General features: G+C 41.1%; 2 protein-coding genes across 4 annotated transcripts in view; one reads left to right on the plus strand and one right to left on the minus strand.

Moving 5' to 3' along the window:
• Positions 1–454: 454 nt before the first annotated feature.
• Positions 455–10,478, minus strand: naa35 (N-alpha-acetyltransferase 35, NatC auxiliary subunit). Its single transcript, XM_039802856.1, has 23 exons — positions 10,297–10,478; positions 7,972–8,100; positions 7,837–7,870; positions 7,563–7,677; positions 7,377–7,451; positions 6,993–7,160; positions 6,569–6,635; positions 6,398–6,441; positions 6,258–6,308; positions 5,314–5,397; positions 4,999–5,113; positions 4,426–4,604; positions 4,149–4,208; positions 3,943–4,049; positions 3,537–3,603; positions 2,994–3,092; positions 2,625–2,803; positions 2,173–2,309; positions 1,986–2,053; positions 1,754–1,894; positions 1,454–1,576; positions 1,153–1,233; positions 455–1,060 (listed from the first exon to the last, which is right to left on the minus strand). The coding sequence occupies exons 2-23, from the start codon at positions 8,090–8,092 to the stop codon at positions 1,001–1,003; spliced, it is 2,175 nt and encodes a 724-aa protein (XP_039658790.1). The 5' UTR covers positions 8,093–8,100; positions 10,297–10,478; the 3' UTR covers positions 455–1,000.
• A 92-nt stretch (positions 10,479–10,570) lies between these two features.
• agtpbp1 (ATP/GTP binding carboxypeptidase 1) overlaps positions 10,571–18,851 on the plus strand; it is a 30,005-nt gene continuing 21,724 nt past the window's right edge. For 2 of the 3 annotated variants that reach the window (XM_039802852.1, XM_039802853.1), the window contains exons 1-3: positions 10,571–10,725; positions 13,230–13,289; positions 14,750–14,880. In XM_039802852.1, coding sequence (XP_039658786.1) covers positions 13,258–13,289; positions 14,750–14,880 — 163 coding nt within the window. In that variant the 5' untranslated portion in view covers positions 10,571–10,725; positions 13,230–13,257. The remainder of the gene's footprint in view (positions 10,726–13,229; positions 13,290–14,749; positions 14,881–18,851) is intronic. The other variant, XM_039802854.1, reaches the window with a different exon arrangement.

Consider the following 18,851-nt stretch of genomic DNA (forward strand, 5'->3'; position numbering starts at 1 on the left):
TGTCAAAACACTTAAAATGTGAAATTCTGTTCCAACATGTAATTAAACCACAGAATAAGTAAAAACATGTATTATGTTTTTGATATGTTGGAAAGTAGCTGGTATTAGTTTGAGGAAGCAGTGCAGATGGTTCCCTGGCCTGAACGTATTCTGTACCACTGCTGTTAGTTGTGAATTTTGGATCTCTTATACGTGTTGCAACTTTACTCAACTAAACTGGTGCTGTACGAGGTAAAACAAGATACTGTAGTCTTCAAGGAAAAAGGGGGAGTTCTCTGCGCTTCTGCAGACCACAACAATCCAGTGCAACCAAGGCGGGAAACAGGACTCTGATGAAGATGTAACTATGCTGCACAAACGTTAGTCATTGTTATGCACCTTAAGAAATAAAATCATCAAGTAGAAGACATCCCGTGTTGCACCGGCAATTTTTTGCTACAAGATACTGTAGTCCTTTTAGACTCAAGATTTTCATTCAAATAAGCACATAAATACATAGAAAGGTTTAATATGAATGAATGATATGCATTATCATGACCGCTCTTCTTTTAAAGCCTTCACAAAACTATTCTGGAGGCAGCTTAGAAAATTTCCATCTGCCCAAAAGCCCCTCGACACACACACACACACACACACACACACACACACACACACACACACACACACACAAAACACACACACACACACACACACACACACACACACACACACACACACACACACACACACACACACACACACACACACACACACACACACGTGGATATTGTCATTTAGGTCCAGTTGTGAGTTCTCTGTGCTGGTTTCATCTCATTCAGGTGAAAAAAAAAATAAGAAATTGGCTGTATCAAACACTCCTTTACACAACTTTATAGTTAGGTGTATCACACACACATTGTTCAGACATGGACTGGATCAGGGCCATTGCACACTTGTTCAGGTGAGGGTACGGTCTTTGCAGCTGATGGTCTTTATGATGACACTCAAAATCGGAGCAGAGTCAGATAATCTTGACCACAGGAAAGTACTTGTGAGCTGAGAAGTCAAATTCTGGGAGCACCTAGGGTTGCAAAAAGGCATTTTACTTACTAATGTTTTCACAATATAGAACATCAACCAACATTAAGATAAACACGATGCATGTTGTATTACCTTGGTCTCCTTCTTGTGCCCTCCAGCCAGGAGCTTCATAACTACAATGTTGGGCTTGGCCACCTTTAGTATACGGTTCACCTGTCATCAATCATTAACTGGTTATTGATAGTTGAGAAAAGGTGAAAACTAGTACAAACTAACCATTTAACTTAGTTTTGAGCTTAGAATACAGCAGAAACATATTGTGAACGCATAACACTGAGCTGCTGCTTTTGAATGATTACGTGATTTGAATGCTGTCATACATTTTCAGGAATTGATTTTGATAATTAAATTTGCGCTTGTTGCATTTCCTCACCTCAGGGTCTGGGCTGGGCACATTTTCTAGGATGAGCTTGGCCTGCTGGAAGTGTTTGCTGGCAGCCATGTAGAGGTCAGCGGAGCCTGGTGGAGGATTGTACTTCTTCAGATCAGACATCTCCTGGAGAGGGAAAGAAGGGCACAGTCAGAGAGAGCAGGGAAGTTAGAATGCATGAACGACAAAAGGGCAAAAAAGGGAAACCATTCAAAAAGGAAAACTGATGGGATTATGATGAAGAAATGGGGGGGGGGGGATGTGGACACCCTGCAGGATGAATTACATCCACACCAACAGTACCTTGAACTGGATATAGTGCACAGGTGGGGGGGTGACCACGCTGTTGAAGGGGGCAAAGCGATGCTCGTAGCGAACCTGCTCGCTGTCCAACTCAAACTGAGGCTTACGCACCTTCCCGTCCATATCCAAAGCTACCATAGTCTGAGGAGAGAGACAGGGGATGGATAATGCTGCGATGTGTGTCAAATAGGAGAGAAGAGGGGTCAAAAGTGTGACTGTACTGGTGTCCTACCTTGTACATGCCAGCACACATGTTCTGGTATGCTTGGCTCATGGTGATCTCCTTGGTGAGAGGGCGAACTGCGGAGGAAAGCCAAACATTACGTCACTATTAGGACAAGCCCCGACAGGAAGATCACAAGAGTACGGTGTGGTCTCTGAGAATCCACGCCAGCCACAGAAGCTCCGATAGAGCGTACCTTTTTTCTTCTTCTTGGTCTTTTTGCTGCTGCGTCCCTTCACCTGCTCCTCCATGATCCGCTCCTCTGCCATCTGAGAGGAGTCGGCTCTGCTCAGAGTGGACATCAGCCACGCGTAAAGGAACTCAGACAGGTACCTACAGGCAAAAAACAAACCCATATTCATTCAAAGATGGTTAAAAGTGTACCTGTGCATGTTCTAGAGAGATTTAGAGCAAGCAACAAATAAACAAACCTGTTTTGTTGTTTTTTGTATTTCTCTCTTTTTTGGTTTGTTCCATTCTTTCTAACTTAACTAAAAGGGCTATATATCTTTGTGTTACATGGATGCATCACATGCCATATCACTGTATATTTTCTACTGACGTATCTATACATTTCTGCGGTACTGTCGCTAATCTGTTTGCAAAAATATGAAGAAAAATAAATAAATAATGTGTGTGTGCACTTACCAGTAGATGTAGTAGTACTCGTGCATGCTGTACAGCTCCAGTTCAAAGCCGCTCAGCAGGTATTGGATCATGATCCTCAGGTTATGGTAGAGGATCCAGGTGCCAAGACAGGCTAGATGCTGCCGCTGAGGCTCAAGTTTCATCAGCAAGCTATGCAGGGCTGCATCCACCTTCTCGGCCTGCAGAGCACAAAAGAAGAATTTAAGTAGTTGGTTTATAAATGATAAAATAACACTGACCTCAGAGTAGGTGTGTCTCTGCATAACCTGTGCGGTGCAAAATGCAAAAACAGTGTGTCTAAAGTGTGTGTCTAAATATCGTTAAAAGAAAAACAAGAGGAATACTACAGAGAAAACCGCTGCGCTTCACCTCGTCCTGCAGTGTGGCAAACTCTTCAAGAATGTGACCCAGCTTGTCTCTCTGCCGAGCTCGGTTGTGTCCGTGGATCTGGATCAGACTGCAGAATGGCTGCAGGGAAAATTGACAAGACTCAAACAAACAAATAATAACACAGGTTTACGCTGGTGTTTGGTGTTTTAAGCCCCCAACTTCGTCTTCCAGGCAGCGCTGCATGGAAGGCACTAGGGTTAGGCAAGGGTTACGGTTAGGTACCTTGAAGTCGACGGTGGGGGCTTAAAACGCCGAGCTTTACCACTCGCCACTTGCCTAGAGCGCATGATAGCCCATACATTCAGTGGTACACCCAACTTCCAAAATAGCAAAATATCCTAGAATAGCAGATAATAGCCTGTGTCATCACTCACTTTTTAAGGCAGCAATTTTATATCCCCCCTCCTAAACTTTTCAATTTAAATTCAACTACCGAAACAAACTTATGCTGAAGTGAAAGCAGCCAATAAAGTTCACTAAGCAACTTATTGCACCAGACACTGAACAGTAAAGACAACATACCCTGGAGCAGTGCGTAACAAAAGAGTCAATGTAATCCTTGGCCTGGTGGTTGTTGAACAGACAACACCTGGAGAGAGACACCAACACACACACACACACACACACACACACACACACACACACACACACACACACACACACACACACACACACACACACACACCACACCACACACACACACACACACACACACACACACACACACACACACACACACACACACACACACACATTAAAACAGATCATCTCGAGACACACTAAGCTTACGTAAGGAGTTTGTATATTGTGCTTACACACACAAAAGAAAATTCCCAGTCAACCATTTAAATAAATGACTGACTTAGAAATATGAATGAAAAATGATTAACATGATCAGGGTTTAATCATTTAACAGTGACAGACTTACTTGTAGGAGAGGACAGGTGGGCTAACAAAGTATCTCAGAGCATCTTTAATCATGTCCTGCATCAGGTGTGTCCCAAACACTTTCTTGTTATCTATCAGGAATGTTGTCTGGATTGAAGAAAACAATGCCTTTAGTTCTCATACTATGGGCTTTAAAGGCATCAGAGAAAAAAAGCAGTGACTTCAGAATCAAAATGGTTAACTCACCTGAAGTAGAGACCTGGAGAGCACACAGGGAGACTGCTCACTGAACTCACAGAAGAAGTCCTGAAAAAACCCAATTATTATTCTTTGAATTCATATGCCTTCATCGTTTACAATGTCCTAGAAAGCATGTGTTTGTATGGGGTGATGACCACTTAAAAAAACATTTAAGAAACATTTATTTTGAGCTATGCATCCTAACAAACACAGAAAAGGTCAAAAGCTGCTTATTAAGGGTTACTGGTTCAGAATGTAAAGTAAAATCCTGAAAAGTGTTTACCAGTATGCCATGCAGGTTGGTGGTGTTGATCACGTCACAGACGGTTTTGATGCGTTCTATAAGTTTGCTAAAGTAGGCCACCATGTCCTCCCTTTTGATGATCTTGGCGTAGCGAGGAAAGGTAGGTGGCAGCAGTCTCTGGTTTACCAGGGGCTCAAAGCCCATCATGATGGGGTGGTCTGCAGCATACACAGAGAAAAAACACAAAAAGGTCACAATACAGGTCACATTTACACAGGACAGACTTGATTTGAGCTCTGTGTGGGGAAATTTGTTAAGGTAAAGGAGGTACTTTGTGTGCACTGTATTGTAACTTTCTGTTGCCATGACAACTACTTAACTGGATGGCTGTGGAGCAAGAATGCGTGTGTGATATTTTCTTTCATTCAGTTGCCCTGACTCATTTCCAAACTTAATCCTAAGCGTGCATGTGTGGTCCTTTAGAGCTGTTGGTTTGTAAACTCATGCCAACCGAAACTATGTGCTGCAGCTTAACTTCACGGCTGAATGGTGTGTGTGTGTGTGTGTGTGTGTGTGTGTGTGTGTGTGTGTGTCTGTGTGTGTGTGTGTTACCTCCTTTAGTGGTATCATTCTGTGACTGGATGCCGTGCTGAATACTGGAATGAATGGCTGATAAAAGGTCCGCTGCCTGAGCCACAAGCTTTTGAGCCTCGCCTACCGAGCTGGTCTGATAAAGATACAACCGTAAACAAAAAGACAAATAAAAACAGAGAAGAAATTGACCAATTTAACATACATGTATAGGTGTCTATAAGTACCCCATAATACAATCCTTTTAAGTGGTCAGTAAGCAGAAGAACATTTTGAAATCCATGTGGTAGTCATTTACGCATGCATTATCTAACTGTGTGTTTGTATGTGCATTACCTCTTTCTTGGTAAAGGTGATCAGTGCTGTCAGTAGAAGGCGTGTGAACTTGATTCTATTGAAAAGTGCCAAAAACTGCTGATGCTGGAAAAATAAAGTATGAGAACATTAAACAGGCTCACACGTACATGCACAGCTATTAATACACATATTTCCTAATTTTTTGGACATTCCAGAGTAGAGTCTCCAAAGGTCATATGAGTCCCATACTCTGATAGTTAGTAAATGGAAAACTAATTATAACAAAGGCAGAGATTGAGAAGGAGGGTTCGAGGTTTAGTTTGTGGCTGAAATGTTGGGATACTAGGCTACACAGATAGTATAGAGGGATAAAGAGCAGTAACGCAATCTTGATTGTCTACTTGTAGTCATACAACATGTATTTTATGTTGAAACTACAACCACATCAGTCAGAAACAACTAGTGTTTAGCTTTTAGATGGTCTGAATGAGGGGTCTTTAATGTTATTTAAGCCAAGGACCCCTTAACTGAAATAGAGATGGAGCAGGGACCCCCTAGTACATATTGTATAAAATGAAGTTGCGTAATAAACTGGGCCTACAATAACCTGTATGGCTGCCTAAGGCCTTTATACATACTATTTTTGCAAGGAATACTAAGCTATTCAAATAGCCTAATAATTGTTGGCATGATTTTATAAATCATGGTGTAATGTTAAACATAAATGTGGCACAGACCATCTTTAGGATGAACTGTGTCTATGGATGGCTACCTTAGTCACTACCTTACCTATACGCCAGTAAGCAGTGGGGGTTTACTTTTGCTAATATTTTTTTTTTTTTTTATTAACAATAATTAGGAGGCCCCCCTGCATTGACTCTGAGGGCCCCCTGTTGAAGATCTCTGGTCCAAATGCTATTGCAAAAACATGCCTTTATCAACAAGCAAAAACTCCACAGACATTGAGGAATGACCTGACTTACCTCCAGCTCAACCTCGGGGTCTCGCTGCTCACCCTGTCGACTGCGCGTGCTCTGAGGCAGTAGGAGAGAACCCAATATAACAAATATAATACTCTGCATTCGTATCAACAGTATTTCATTGAAATGGCAAAGACCACTACCTTAACTTTCCTCTGTAACTCATCCTCCACGTCTTTTAGCATACCTGGTAGGAAGAACAAATGAGAGCGATTACCTCACCTTTGTTTCTCTGAATCAACAGTAATATCTGTAATGGCCTCAGAATATGTGAAGCTGCAAGCTGAAGATCTTTTACAATACAGTACTTGTACCTGTCACCCGCAGGTCAGTTACATTATTGGCCATCTTGAAGCCATAGGTCATGGCCTGGAAATCCTCCTACAAAACACATGAAGAAAAAACAAAATCTACATTCACACATATAAATATGACAGTTATCAATTGCAATTTCAGCTTTAAAAACAAAAAAACAAACACATAAATACCAGAGGGCAAGGCAGAAACACCAATAATACAAATGGTTCCCTGACCTCCAGGACATGTTAAAGCCATAGCTCACATATTGACACACACACACACACACACACACACACACACACACACACACACACACACACACACACACACACACACACACACACACACACACACACACACACACACACACACACACACACACACACACACACACACACACACACACACACACACACACACACACACACTTTTGCTTACCTCCTCAAATACAGCAGCCTTGTTGACTTTCTCTCGGGCGATGTCACACACCTTCAGGATGCCAAGGGCAAAGGCTTTGAGGGCTGGCTCCTCAATCAGGTCGGGGTTATGGACGTACAGACAGGTGAACACCGTCTGCGCCAGGGAGTGGCCCTCAAGCCACGTGATCTAGGAATACACACAAACATGCACACATGAACACTGGGTTTCCCGCAGTGGTGCTGATATATATATATATATATATATATATATAGCTGTATACACTACCAAGTTGGCTTGCCATTTATTATTTATATTGACAGTTTTGTGTTTTCTATCACAGATTCATATCACACACAAAACCCACAACGTTGAACGTTTACAGTATAAGAAAGTAAAACTCACCAAACAGCAGAAACATGTGTCTATTATCCCGATGAGTTCAGGAAGACTAAGGTCTTTCACCTTGATGGCACCTTCCTAGAACAAACAAGACAGAGTAATACAAATGATTTGGTGGTTAATTATACAGTGTACCGGTACATTAAAATGTTTTCATTGGGCGGCAGTGAGAGGTCAGCGTTACTGCACCTTGATAGCTTGTTCAAAGTTGAGCACTTTCCTGTTGACCTGGTTTCCAATCATCCCTGCGTCCATCTTAGGATCCATCATCTCTATGGCTGACATGGCCTCGAACAAGCCAAACCTGCCACCATAGAAGAACGTTCAGTTTCTCCATTTTTTGGGAGGTTAATCAGGCTGACTCACATCACCTAGCAGTATGCTGACAGTGTTATTTTTTGTAATTTGAGCGAACTGATTCTTTAAAAGGGTGAGTATGCAAAAAGCATTTTGTCCTACTCACAGTTTGTCATGAAGCAACTCTCCAAGGTTCAACTCTGCATAAAGGATGAGGACAAGAGAAAAGGAGGAACACATCAGAACCTTTCATAACTGCACACATACAACCCACACACACAATCACTAGTACAGTATGTACCTTTGCACGCGCCCTTAAATTCATGTGTAATGTTAACCCAGTTGGCATTGTTCTTCATCTTTTCTGGGATGCCCAGCCCCCAGCCAGCATCATCATCCTCAACTGCTGACTTCATCACCATGGTGACTACTAAAAAGAAATACAAAGAGAACTAGGACAAAGTGTTCAAAATATTACAAAATGTCAGCTATTACAAGCATTTTTAACAAGGGGAAAATGTCAAAATATTTTGTGTCTGACTGCAAAACAGATCATACATAAGATTTATTTTTGGGTCTTTAGCTGTTCAAACACTTTAAGTAGACCTTTTTTTTTTTAATCAGACATGTTGCCTTATCATAGCATGAACTGCACAGGTGTAACTAACTAATAACATTAATGATGGCTCTCATGAATTTGGGTGTGACAGTTTTGAAGTCAAACTGTCCCCAGTAAGAAAACCCAGCACTATAAAATTGGATTACAATGAAGAGCCAATGAAGACCCTCTTGTCTTGTAGCATAGGAAGTATTCAGCAGCTGGCTGTATTTACATATTTATTAACCATAAACTTAAAAATAAACATTTACATTCACTAAATCATTTGCTACATTCATTCATCCTCTCCACTGGACATTCCAAAGGTGAGCTGGCAAACACTGCTGGGTGATCAAGCTTTAAAGGAACACGCCGACTTATTGGGAATTTATCATCTCCGTGTGTGCTGTAACGCTGTCTGACGGCTCCAGCATTAGCTTAGCCCAGCACAGATCCTGCAGGTAACTGGTTCCAACTAGCCTACTGCTCCGAATTGTGACAGAAGTGACAAAATAACGCCAACATGTTCCTATTTACATGTTGTGATTTGTAGAGTCACATCGTGTACAAAAAACAACGTAACATGAGACACAGCCATCTTCTAACAGTAAACAAACTGGGAACTATATTCTCCGACAGGCTTGCTGCGAGCATATCACTCCGCCCAAGTACTATATTCTACCGCCTGAGAATATAGTTCCCGGTTTGTTTACGGTTAGAAGACGGCTGTGTCTCATGTTACGTTGATTTTTTGTACACGCTGTCACTCTACAAATCACAACATGTAAATAGGAACATGTTGGTGTTATTTTGTCACTTATTCGGAGCAGTAGGATTACTGGAACCATTCACCTGCCTGTTCTGTTATGGGCTGATGCCGCTGGATCCGTCAGACAGCCTTACAGCACGCACAGAGATGAGAAGGGTATGTATCGACTTGTCTAACTATGGGGGTTACGGTGAATTAGCTAAATTCCCAATAAGTCAGCGTGTTCCTTTAAACTTGCAGTGCAATCAGCACAGTCATATTTTACATTGATAAATGTGAGGATAAACTGAAATGGCTATTTATGTCCTACAGGTTTGCTGTATGTCTTTTACACATGTTCATACTCGACCTCTACACCTGGAAAGCTGAACAGGCAGTATTTTAGTTTTTTCTGATCTAGGGTAAAGGGAGAGTATTAACATCATTCTCTGTGAACCAACTTGAGAAGCTTAAATCAGAGCCTAAAAAGGTGTAAATTGCACGACTGGGTGCACTGGAAAGTCTCAGCCTTTTAACCCCCCCCCCCACACACACAACAACACACACACACACACACACACACACACACACACACACACACACACACGACTAACCTTAAACTACCTTATGAATGTATATTTACATAATGTTTATAGCACATCTATCAAATATTAAGAAATATACATTTTAATTGTGATTTACTAACTGAGAGGCAACAACTGCAGCCAGGCATGTGTGTAATATAAGTGTGTTCATATAAACACACTGAAACCGATTTTATCACATGCAGGTAAAATAAGTACAGGTTAAAGAAGACATTGATGAATTTATTTCAGTCTGGCATTAGGAGGAATCTAATTACCAGAAAAATAACGTAGCTAGCTAACGTTACTTGTCAAACAAATACACACGAGAGTCTGTCAGCTTATTTGGCTATTTGGCACCATCATCAACACTAGTGTAACGAGTTAACCTACATTTGTACCGTTTACAAAAACGACGTAGCTACGTTGCAGAAATGCATTGTAGGTTATTCATGCTGGTTATCAAATGACGTGATATGTATAGGAAATGTTAGCTAGCTAGCTATCACCAACGTCAAAATAGCTTGTAATACCGTGTGCTAACAAGCTAAAGTTAATGTTGCCCACACTGGATGATCCTGTAAACAAAGATAGATTATCACACGTTATATTAACACGTTATTCAATTTGATTAGGTATACAAAACAAGAAAATTGTTATTAGAAAGTCATATTTTCGTTGTAAATAAGCACAAACCTTAGTATTTTCTATTAACCATAGATCTCTTCAACGACTGTAAAGATCGGCGCATAAATTTAACGTCATAGGTCACTGTCAACCTGGGAAATGTAGTCCTTATGTCGTGATGGCGAATAAGCCGCCAATGAGCAATGTATAGCTTAAAACCTGGCCAGTGTAGGTATTAAACTATATTAATGTTGTATTTTGGTGGAGGTTATGATGCACTTGGCTTATTAGGGAGATTTCTATTCTCATCCCAACAGCACCTAAAACCACGCAGAGAAACGTAGTCTCGCGTTGTCCACTGACAGCCCCTCTGACAATTGGGGCTGGTCTCATCACAACACCATCAGGGCGTTTCAGGCAACGCTCAGACACAGTAGCGGCCCCCCTTATCTTGGAATTGGTCCACCCTGAATGGGACAGCAGTTCCTTTTCATACAGGTTCGTACATTCCTTGTTCTTGTTAGTATTATGCAGGCCTATTGCTTTAGCTAACACCGTCTGTGTGCTCTTTATTGTTAGCATATTCTTCCGTTAGCTAGCCTGCTGGCGCAGACAGGCGGTCGTTAATGACTGACTAGTCCAGCAGGTGCAGCGGACACCAGCCACAGCTTATCTAATTTAGCATCTTGCAAAAAACGCCTTACCTAGCTGTTTACCTTGCTAACAATAGCCTAATAACAGTGAATAACCCAAATGACCATGTGGGCTGCTGTTATGACGATATCTTATCATGTTTTCTAAATTGATTTTAAATTCTGGTTTGTGGAAGCAGGCAGCATTCAGGGGTTACTGTGGGCAGGCTACCAACTGTCCTATGTAAGCTGGCCTCCACAACATGTCAATTTTACAATTGCTTTAAAGAAAGCTTCAAATAGATTATCTCAGCCCATAAATGCTCCTGTATGAACAGTCTGACCTAATCTAATTTAGGACTCTTGGGAGACCTGTGAAAATGCAATTCACTAAACTGTTGCTGTAGTCACATGCTAGACTTTATTGCTGAATTATCGCGTTGTTTTCTTGTTTGATATAATGCAGCTGACGCTGACTGCTAGTATTGCTTTTTTCAAACCTTCTGTTAAAATGACCTTGTCTATGGGTCTTTTGTCTCCAGACATTTGAGATCTGCAGAATGTAGGGCAGCCCCTTTTTGTTTTGTGTAAAATCGTTCAGGAGGTTCTATCTGATAGTAATTCCTGGTATAGTCAATATGGGCCATCTCTCTGCAGCTGTATGTGTTCAGCACATCCTGGACAGTTCACACGTTTGTTACAGGCCTAACACATGGACATATCAAAACATTCACAGCTATGGGCAGTTTAGGTTGATCGTCATCTGGTTTTGACATAGTTGCAGGGCCGACTAGAGCTTGAGATTACAACTGAGGGAGTTCAGTGGGATCTCTTTTGGAATACAAGGCAAAGGTTTATGATGCTCATTTCTAAAATTGTACAGTACTAGTGCAGTGCCCTTTGAAAATGTGCCTGTTTGGAACGGGACGATTGCTTGACCTGTGGTATTGTAGAATTCATCAAAACCAAATTGTACCTCAAAATTACTTACAGAAGGACCCCAAACCACTTCATATGCAACTCACCTGTATACCCTACTACTGACTTACTGATTTACCTGACAGAGAACGTTGCAGATTCAGAATGTAATCCCAAAATATCACAATGAAAATGTGGAGTAATGGTTTATGCCTCGACGCAGAGGTCGAGGGTTCGAATCCGACCTGTGATGATTTCTTGCATGTCTTCCCCCTCTCTCTCCCCTTTCTGGAGAGAGAGAGAGAGAGAGAGAGAGAGAATCATTAACGAATCGTTAACATTTCAGCAGAGGTGTTAATTTCCATACAGCTTTAGTGGCTTCACGGTTAAGCCGAGTCTGACCCGAGCCTGACAAATGTACGTTTGTTTGTGTGGAAAGCCCACTTTTATTAAGCAACTGTAGGAAGGCATTCGGAGATGTCAACAGATGAGCGCATCAATGCACACGGGGCAACAAGCACACGTTAACACAGACGCGCACCTACATAATAAGCTTTTTTAAATTTAAAATGTTCAATACCTTATCATGCTGATGTGACCGAGCCTGAACCGAACATCATTTCTAAATATCTGTCCGAACCCGGCCCGTCGGGTACCGCTGGGTCCAAACGGGCTCGGTTCAGGTTTCCATCCTCTAACACACACACACACACACACACACACACACACACACACACACACACACACACACACACACACACCCTCCAGAAAAACGTGATCATGCAATCGCATAATTCAATCAGCCAAAGTCCGCATATTTATGCGGGGGCCGCATTTTTTTCAAATACGCCACACTTTCGCCGCATAAATTGCCGATTTCCACACAAAATATGCAGGGCTTGCATGATTTCATAATCTCCGCATTTTCGTTGCAAAAAAGTCACATATATCTTAGCAGAAAGTTGAAAAATGTTGCGTTTACTTCACACGAGCAGCCATTTTCCCCTGTTGCCATGGGAACGTTATGAGGTGACGTAATTACGCGACGTGAACATTATTGAAAAGCAGGGTGTTGGGGGGGAAATCACTTGTTTTTCACATGCTTTTTCATCAAACCGCAGTTTTTGAAAGTTCCCGCAATTTCATTGCATAAATATCCCGCATATTCCATTGCATTTTTTAAGAAAACGCCGCATAATCAAGGATTTTTGTCTGCAACAATCTCAGCATTTTTCTGGAAGGACTGACACACACACACACACACACACACACACACACACACACACACACACACACACACACACACACACACACACACACACACACACACACAGACACACACACACACACACACACGGACAGATGTTCCTGCAATTGATAGATAGATAGATAGATAGATGTTTATGCTTCACCTTTTCTGTCAGTAAGGTCTTTATTTTCTTTCTCTTGCAGGCGACATGAAATGTTGAAGTAGTTAAAAATGAACAAGCCCAAAATGGCCACAGAGAAAGGGTGAGTTGCTTTGCAATTTAAAGACAAACTAATTATTTTGCTTACACAAATACGCATGCAGTCTGTGATATATAGTTTGTTTTTGTGTGAAAGCTGCTCTGTCACAACCATCGGTTCACATTCTCTCACTCACTCACTCACTCACTCACTCACTGAGTGCTTACCTTTACTCTGTGATGTGATCGTGTTTTGCACTATTCTACCTTGAAACTGTCTATGCACCAGTGTTTGTCCCTATTGTTTATGTTCTTGTTGCACTGTCTGTATCTGAAACAGAGTTTTTTTGTAAAACACAGCAGATAATTAGTTGGCCTTGCTTGAACCTTCCACATTTATTTGCGATGATGAAAATAGCAACACTAATCATTAATGCAGTGGAAACCGACCTTGGAATAAACCTTTCATTGTATTTGTCCTGATCATGGTTGAATATTTATAATTGTTCATTTTTTTTGTAATCTGTGTTAATTTATGTGACTTATGCAGTGTGTTTGAGGCTTTACTTCTCCTTTCAGTATGTTTTCATTTTGTCCAGACTTGCATCACTCTTTTCATCATACTTTCCATTTTTTCCAACACACACACACACACACACACACACACACACACACACACACACACACACACTCTCTGTCTCCGTCTCTCTTTTTTTCTCTCTGTCCCTGTGTCTCTCAGTCTTTATAAGGACATATGAGAAACTCAGCTCCACTGGGTACCATTACAGAGTTTTGATTCTCTCCCATGTTTGCTATTGCTCTACCAACAACTGACCTAACCTTCTGTTTCCAGCTAAGCACCACTGAGCTAAGATTATAAATGGAGGATGGGACACTATCCCAGAAATAGTGAAGCCCTAGGAGACCGCCTTAACAGTCAATTTTATTGAAATAGAGATCTTAAAGTCAGTATTTACACACCGCTTGCCAATTTATAATTTTCTTAGCATTGCACTATATTACAGAACAGGCTATTTTTGTGGGTTATTATTTTGGCTCAGACATTTCTGACTCACGGTGGGTATATAAGGGCATTTGCACATATGAGGTCCTGCTTTGTTTGTTTTCCAGTGTCACCCAGTGCTAGATAAACTGAAACTGATCCATCATCCTAATCCTTCTAATCCTAGACATGGAGCAGGAAATCATGACAGAATTTTCTTTTAGCACATGCTTATGCATTAAAGCATCCACTATCTGTGTTTTTGAATACAGCACCATGAAACATTATGCTGTGTGTGATACTTATGTGATCTCTGCCCTTTCCAGATGGACTTAAATATTTTATTTATATTTATATATATATATATATATATATATATATATATATATATATATATATATATATATATATATATATATTAAAAAAAAACTATTCATTTCTTCAAATACAGGAATGAGTTTATGAATTAAATTATCCTTTTTACATATATCCTTAAGGTGAAAGAGTGTGTGTTTTTCCAGCGTTCCCAGTAACTCCAGGGTACTGATGCTCCTGGGCCAACTGGAGAGGATGAATGGGGAGGCGATGGTGAGGGATGTCGAAACGGCAAGACAGATCACTGCAAAGATATTTCATCTCATACAGACACAGGGTGAGAGCAACACAACACACAAATGACATTTGGTATGTGTATAGTGGTGTTATCTCTAGCTAAGTGGGATAACAATGTGCAGTGCTGCCACCCTTTTTTTGCTTGTCGCTCTGACATACAGTATAAGCCTTAAACTGCATTGTTGGCAGTGCCTCATACCTGCAGTGTAATATGTTAATACAGGAAGTGTTTCTTGTTAAAGTAAATTACAAAAGCAGTTTAAGGAAATTAACCATTGTGTTCATTACATATGCTATACAATGTACAATAAAAGAATAGACATACAGTAACCTCTCCCAATAAATAAATACCTGCCATGGACAGACACCGACAGGAACAGATAGTGGTACTCAAAGTTGCTTTACAGAGCAGAATAAAAGATCACAAAGAAAAGGAAAAATAAGATAGTTAGGGGTCTGGGCTAGCTGACTGGGCTATGTAAAGAAAGTTCAAATAGTTGAGTTTTGAGGGCCTTTTTAAAGATAGGCAGGGCGTTGGCCTCTAGTATGTGGTTGGGGAGGGCGTTCCAGAGAGAGGGGCTAGCAGCTGCAAAGGCCCTGTCACCCCAGGTTCAGCTCTTTGGTCTGGATGGTTTGCAGCAGGTTGGTGTCTGCAGACCTGAGGGGTATAAAGGTGAAGGAGGTCGGCGGAGGGGGGAGGAGAGAGACATATATGAGGGGCTGGGTGATATGAAGAAAAAAGATATCAAGATATTATTGACCAAATACCTCAATGTCGATATTGCGACAATATTATAGGGTTGACAATTGGTGCTTTTAACAAAATATTTTCACAATTAGATTTTTAGATAAATAATCATCAATAATGTGGATATAATGACTAAGTGGTAAGCGGCATATAAAAGAACAGTCTAAGTTCAGAAAATGACATCACTCTACTGTAATGCAGCCTTTAAAACCAAGAAAAGACAACACTTACCATATACTGTAACGATATTACGATATCCAAAATCTAAGACGATATCTAGTCTCTTATCACAATATTGATATATTGCCCAGCCCTATATTGGAGTTTATTGAGGATCTTGTTGGGTGAACCGTAGAGGATGCTATTGCAGTAGTCGAGTCTGGAGGTTATGAGTAGGGATGCACCGAATGTTCGGCCACCGAAAATCTTTGGCCGAAAATGGCCCAAAAGGGCATTTTCGGTTTTCGGCCGAAATACTTTTATCACCGAAACAATACGGCCGAAATGTTGTGATGACGCAAACAGAAACCGCAACCTGCACGTGTGTCAGTACCCGATCCACCTGCAAAGCGTCTCCTAAGCAAAGAGGTTGAGACGGACCACGGAGTGAAAACAATGAAAAGTACACTCTCAGAGTCTGTCAGCACACGTTTCAGTGAGATCTATTCGGATCCTCTGCACTTCATCACGACTGTACTTGATCCGTGTTATAAAGACCATTACTTGTATGCGGAAATAAAGCAGGGCGCACAGAAATGATCCAGGCCGCGATGGATGGCGGAGAACCCGCGGCGGAGACGGACGGAGCACCGCAGCGCAGAGGAGATCGGAGCGCAGAAAAAAAGACTTGTCTCTCTGCACCAGATGAGGGGCATGCACCCTCGTTGTCTGATATGTTCAGTGAAATCCTGCAAGAAAGTGCTTCTAATAATAATAATAATAATAATAATAATAATAATAATAATAAGTAAGCTATTCTGTTCTTAGGCTACTATATACTGTATGTGACTATCAGATTGTAGCCATATTTCTGCTAGATAGTTTTTTTTCTTTTAATTAAACTTTTAATATTAATTTATACAATTGCAATGCCTTGATTTTAGTAAAGTTAGTACACAGTCATAGCCATAAATGCAATGGTACTAATAATTGGCATAATTTCTTTCGGTGTTTCGGTTTTCGGTCTTGGTTTCCTCTTTTTCGGTTTCGGCCAAGAATTTTCATTTTGGTGCATCCCTAGTTATGAGGGCATGAATAAGTGTTGTGTCAGAGGGCAGGGAGGGCCAGAGGCGGGCAATGTTATTGAGGTGGAAGAAGGTGGATTTTGTAACCTCTTAAAAGGGTCAAGGGTGATTCTGAGGTTGCGGACCTGGGTGGAGCCATCGATGTTGAGTGAGTCTGTAGGCATTTTGGACAGACACCAATAGGCACCGATAGTAGTCTGTATGTTTATTTAAAAGAGTACTCTACTGATTTATTGTTGTCCTCCTATATATTGTTGGACTCACAATGGACAGCTATATAGTGAGTGGTTCTGCTGCAAAACCAAAGCAGAACCAAAGATGTCACAGCCAGTCACAGAAACGGGAGACACATAGGGTATACTAACTACTAAAGTAATTTATCTACCACAAAATAATCTAGCATCGAGAATAATCAAGTCCAACAAATAGATGGGAGGAATCTGTAAAAACAGTAAAGTAGGGAGTTGATGAGTGAAAATGTGCCTGATGAATGCTGTGCTGTAAAAACAAAGTAAAGGAACCAAATGCCACAGCGCAGCGATGTGCGAGGTGAGTAGATCCGCCCCAAAGGACCGGCCTGCTGCTCTAGCTTCTATACATTAGGGCACAGCGGGCCCAGGTGTGTCCCTGTCCCATGTTGCTGATTACCCTCCAACAGATCTGCAACCCTGGAGACTGAAAGCCAAGCAACAGCAAAGCACACCTAGCAGTTGGACCGTCACATTTATTGCACACATTCTTCTTCCTTGTCAAAACCTGGAGCCTACATTACCCACAATGAAATTTAAACGACAGCAGTTCAGTCAGATTTTATTCGCAATTTATCAGATTTTGTACAGCTCCCTCTGGAGTGACGAATGGCTTTTATACAACTTTTATCACATACAGTAGTACCCCTCAACACCTGTAAACTGACTTTTCTGATTCCCCTTTGAAAGGTCTTGATGCGAAGCTTCAGCCAGTCAGGTCGGGTTGATTTATTCATTTAAAATGTGTTCAATACAGTTGTTGTGTAAAAAGAGATGGGTTAATGCACCGGTAGTCAAAGTGTGGCTGGCTTGATACAGTGTCTCCTGACCTGGTTCTCAGATTACTCTTTTGAAAGGACAGCAGAGAAGAAGATCTGACGGCAGAAGAAGAAGGCATTGTGTCGCGTCGTTGTGTAGAACATACTGAAACATGAGTGCCACTCTGAGGAGCTGGGATGAATAGAAATTTCTGATGCAGGCATCGTTGCTTTAGGGCTTTAACTAGGGATGGGCGATATGGCCTAAAATCCATATTGCGATATACATTGCAGCCTCTTGCGATAACGTTATATATCGCGATATATAAATTATAATAGAACCATTTTAGACCAGGTTACATAGACCCTAAGGAAAACCAACATAATGTTGCAGATCCCGATCGTCCGTTATATATTGAATGGTCAGGCTGGTGAAAGGCTCCATGGTACAGCTCGACCACAGCTCCGTTGTAGCGGCTTAAATCCAAACCAAGTCCAAATAATGGATGTTGCACCGGTCTTTTTCACCAGCTCCTTGTTTCGCTTTTAGTCATGTTTACTCAAGATGACGATGACGCGTTGCAGCAGCTCGTGGCTCTAAACTTCGCAGGTAGATTGTGTCATCAACATGAATTATCGCGATAGTGCAATATAATTAAAATCTCTATCGTAGGCCAATTTTGTATCGTTTATATTGCATATCGTCTATATCGCCCATCCCTAGCTTTAACAATTAGCTGATTTAATGTATTTGTCAAACTGACTAAAGAAATTTCCACAGTTTTGATTTGTATGTCATTTATTAAGCAAAAATGCCAAATTATTCCGTTACAACTACTCAAATGTGAGGATTTGCTGCTTGAATATCTTTGTATTTTGGACGTCTTGGGCTCTTGGAAATTGTGATTTATTTTTTATTTGTATTACTTGTATGTGCATGTGTGTTTGGTATGTATTAGTATATGTATGTGTGTATTTTTATGTGTACACATACTGTATGTACTGTGTGTTTG

The sequence above is a fragment of the Perca fluviatilis genome, chromosome 6, assembly GCF_010015445.1.
Source record: "Perca fluviatilis chromosome 6, GENO_Pfluv_1.0, whole genome shotgun sequence".
NCBI lineage: Eukaryota > Metazoa > Chordata > Actinopteri > Perciformes > Percidae > Perca > Perca fluviatilis.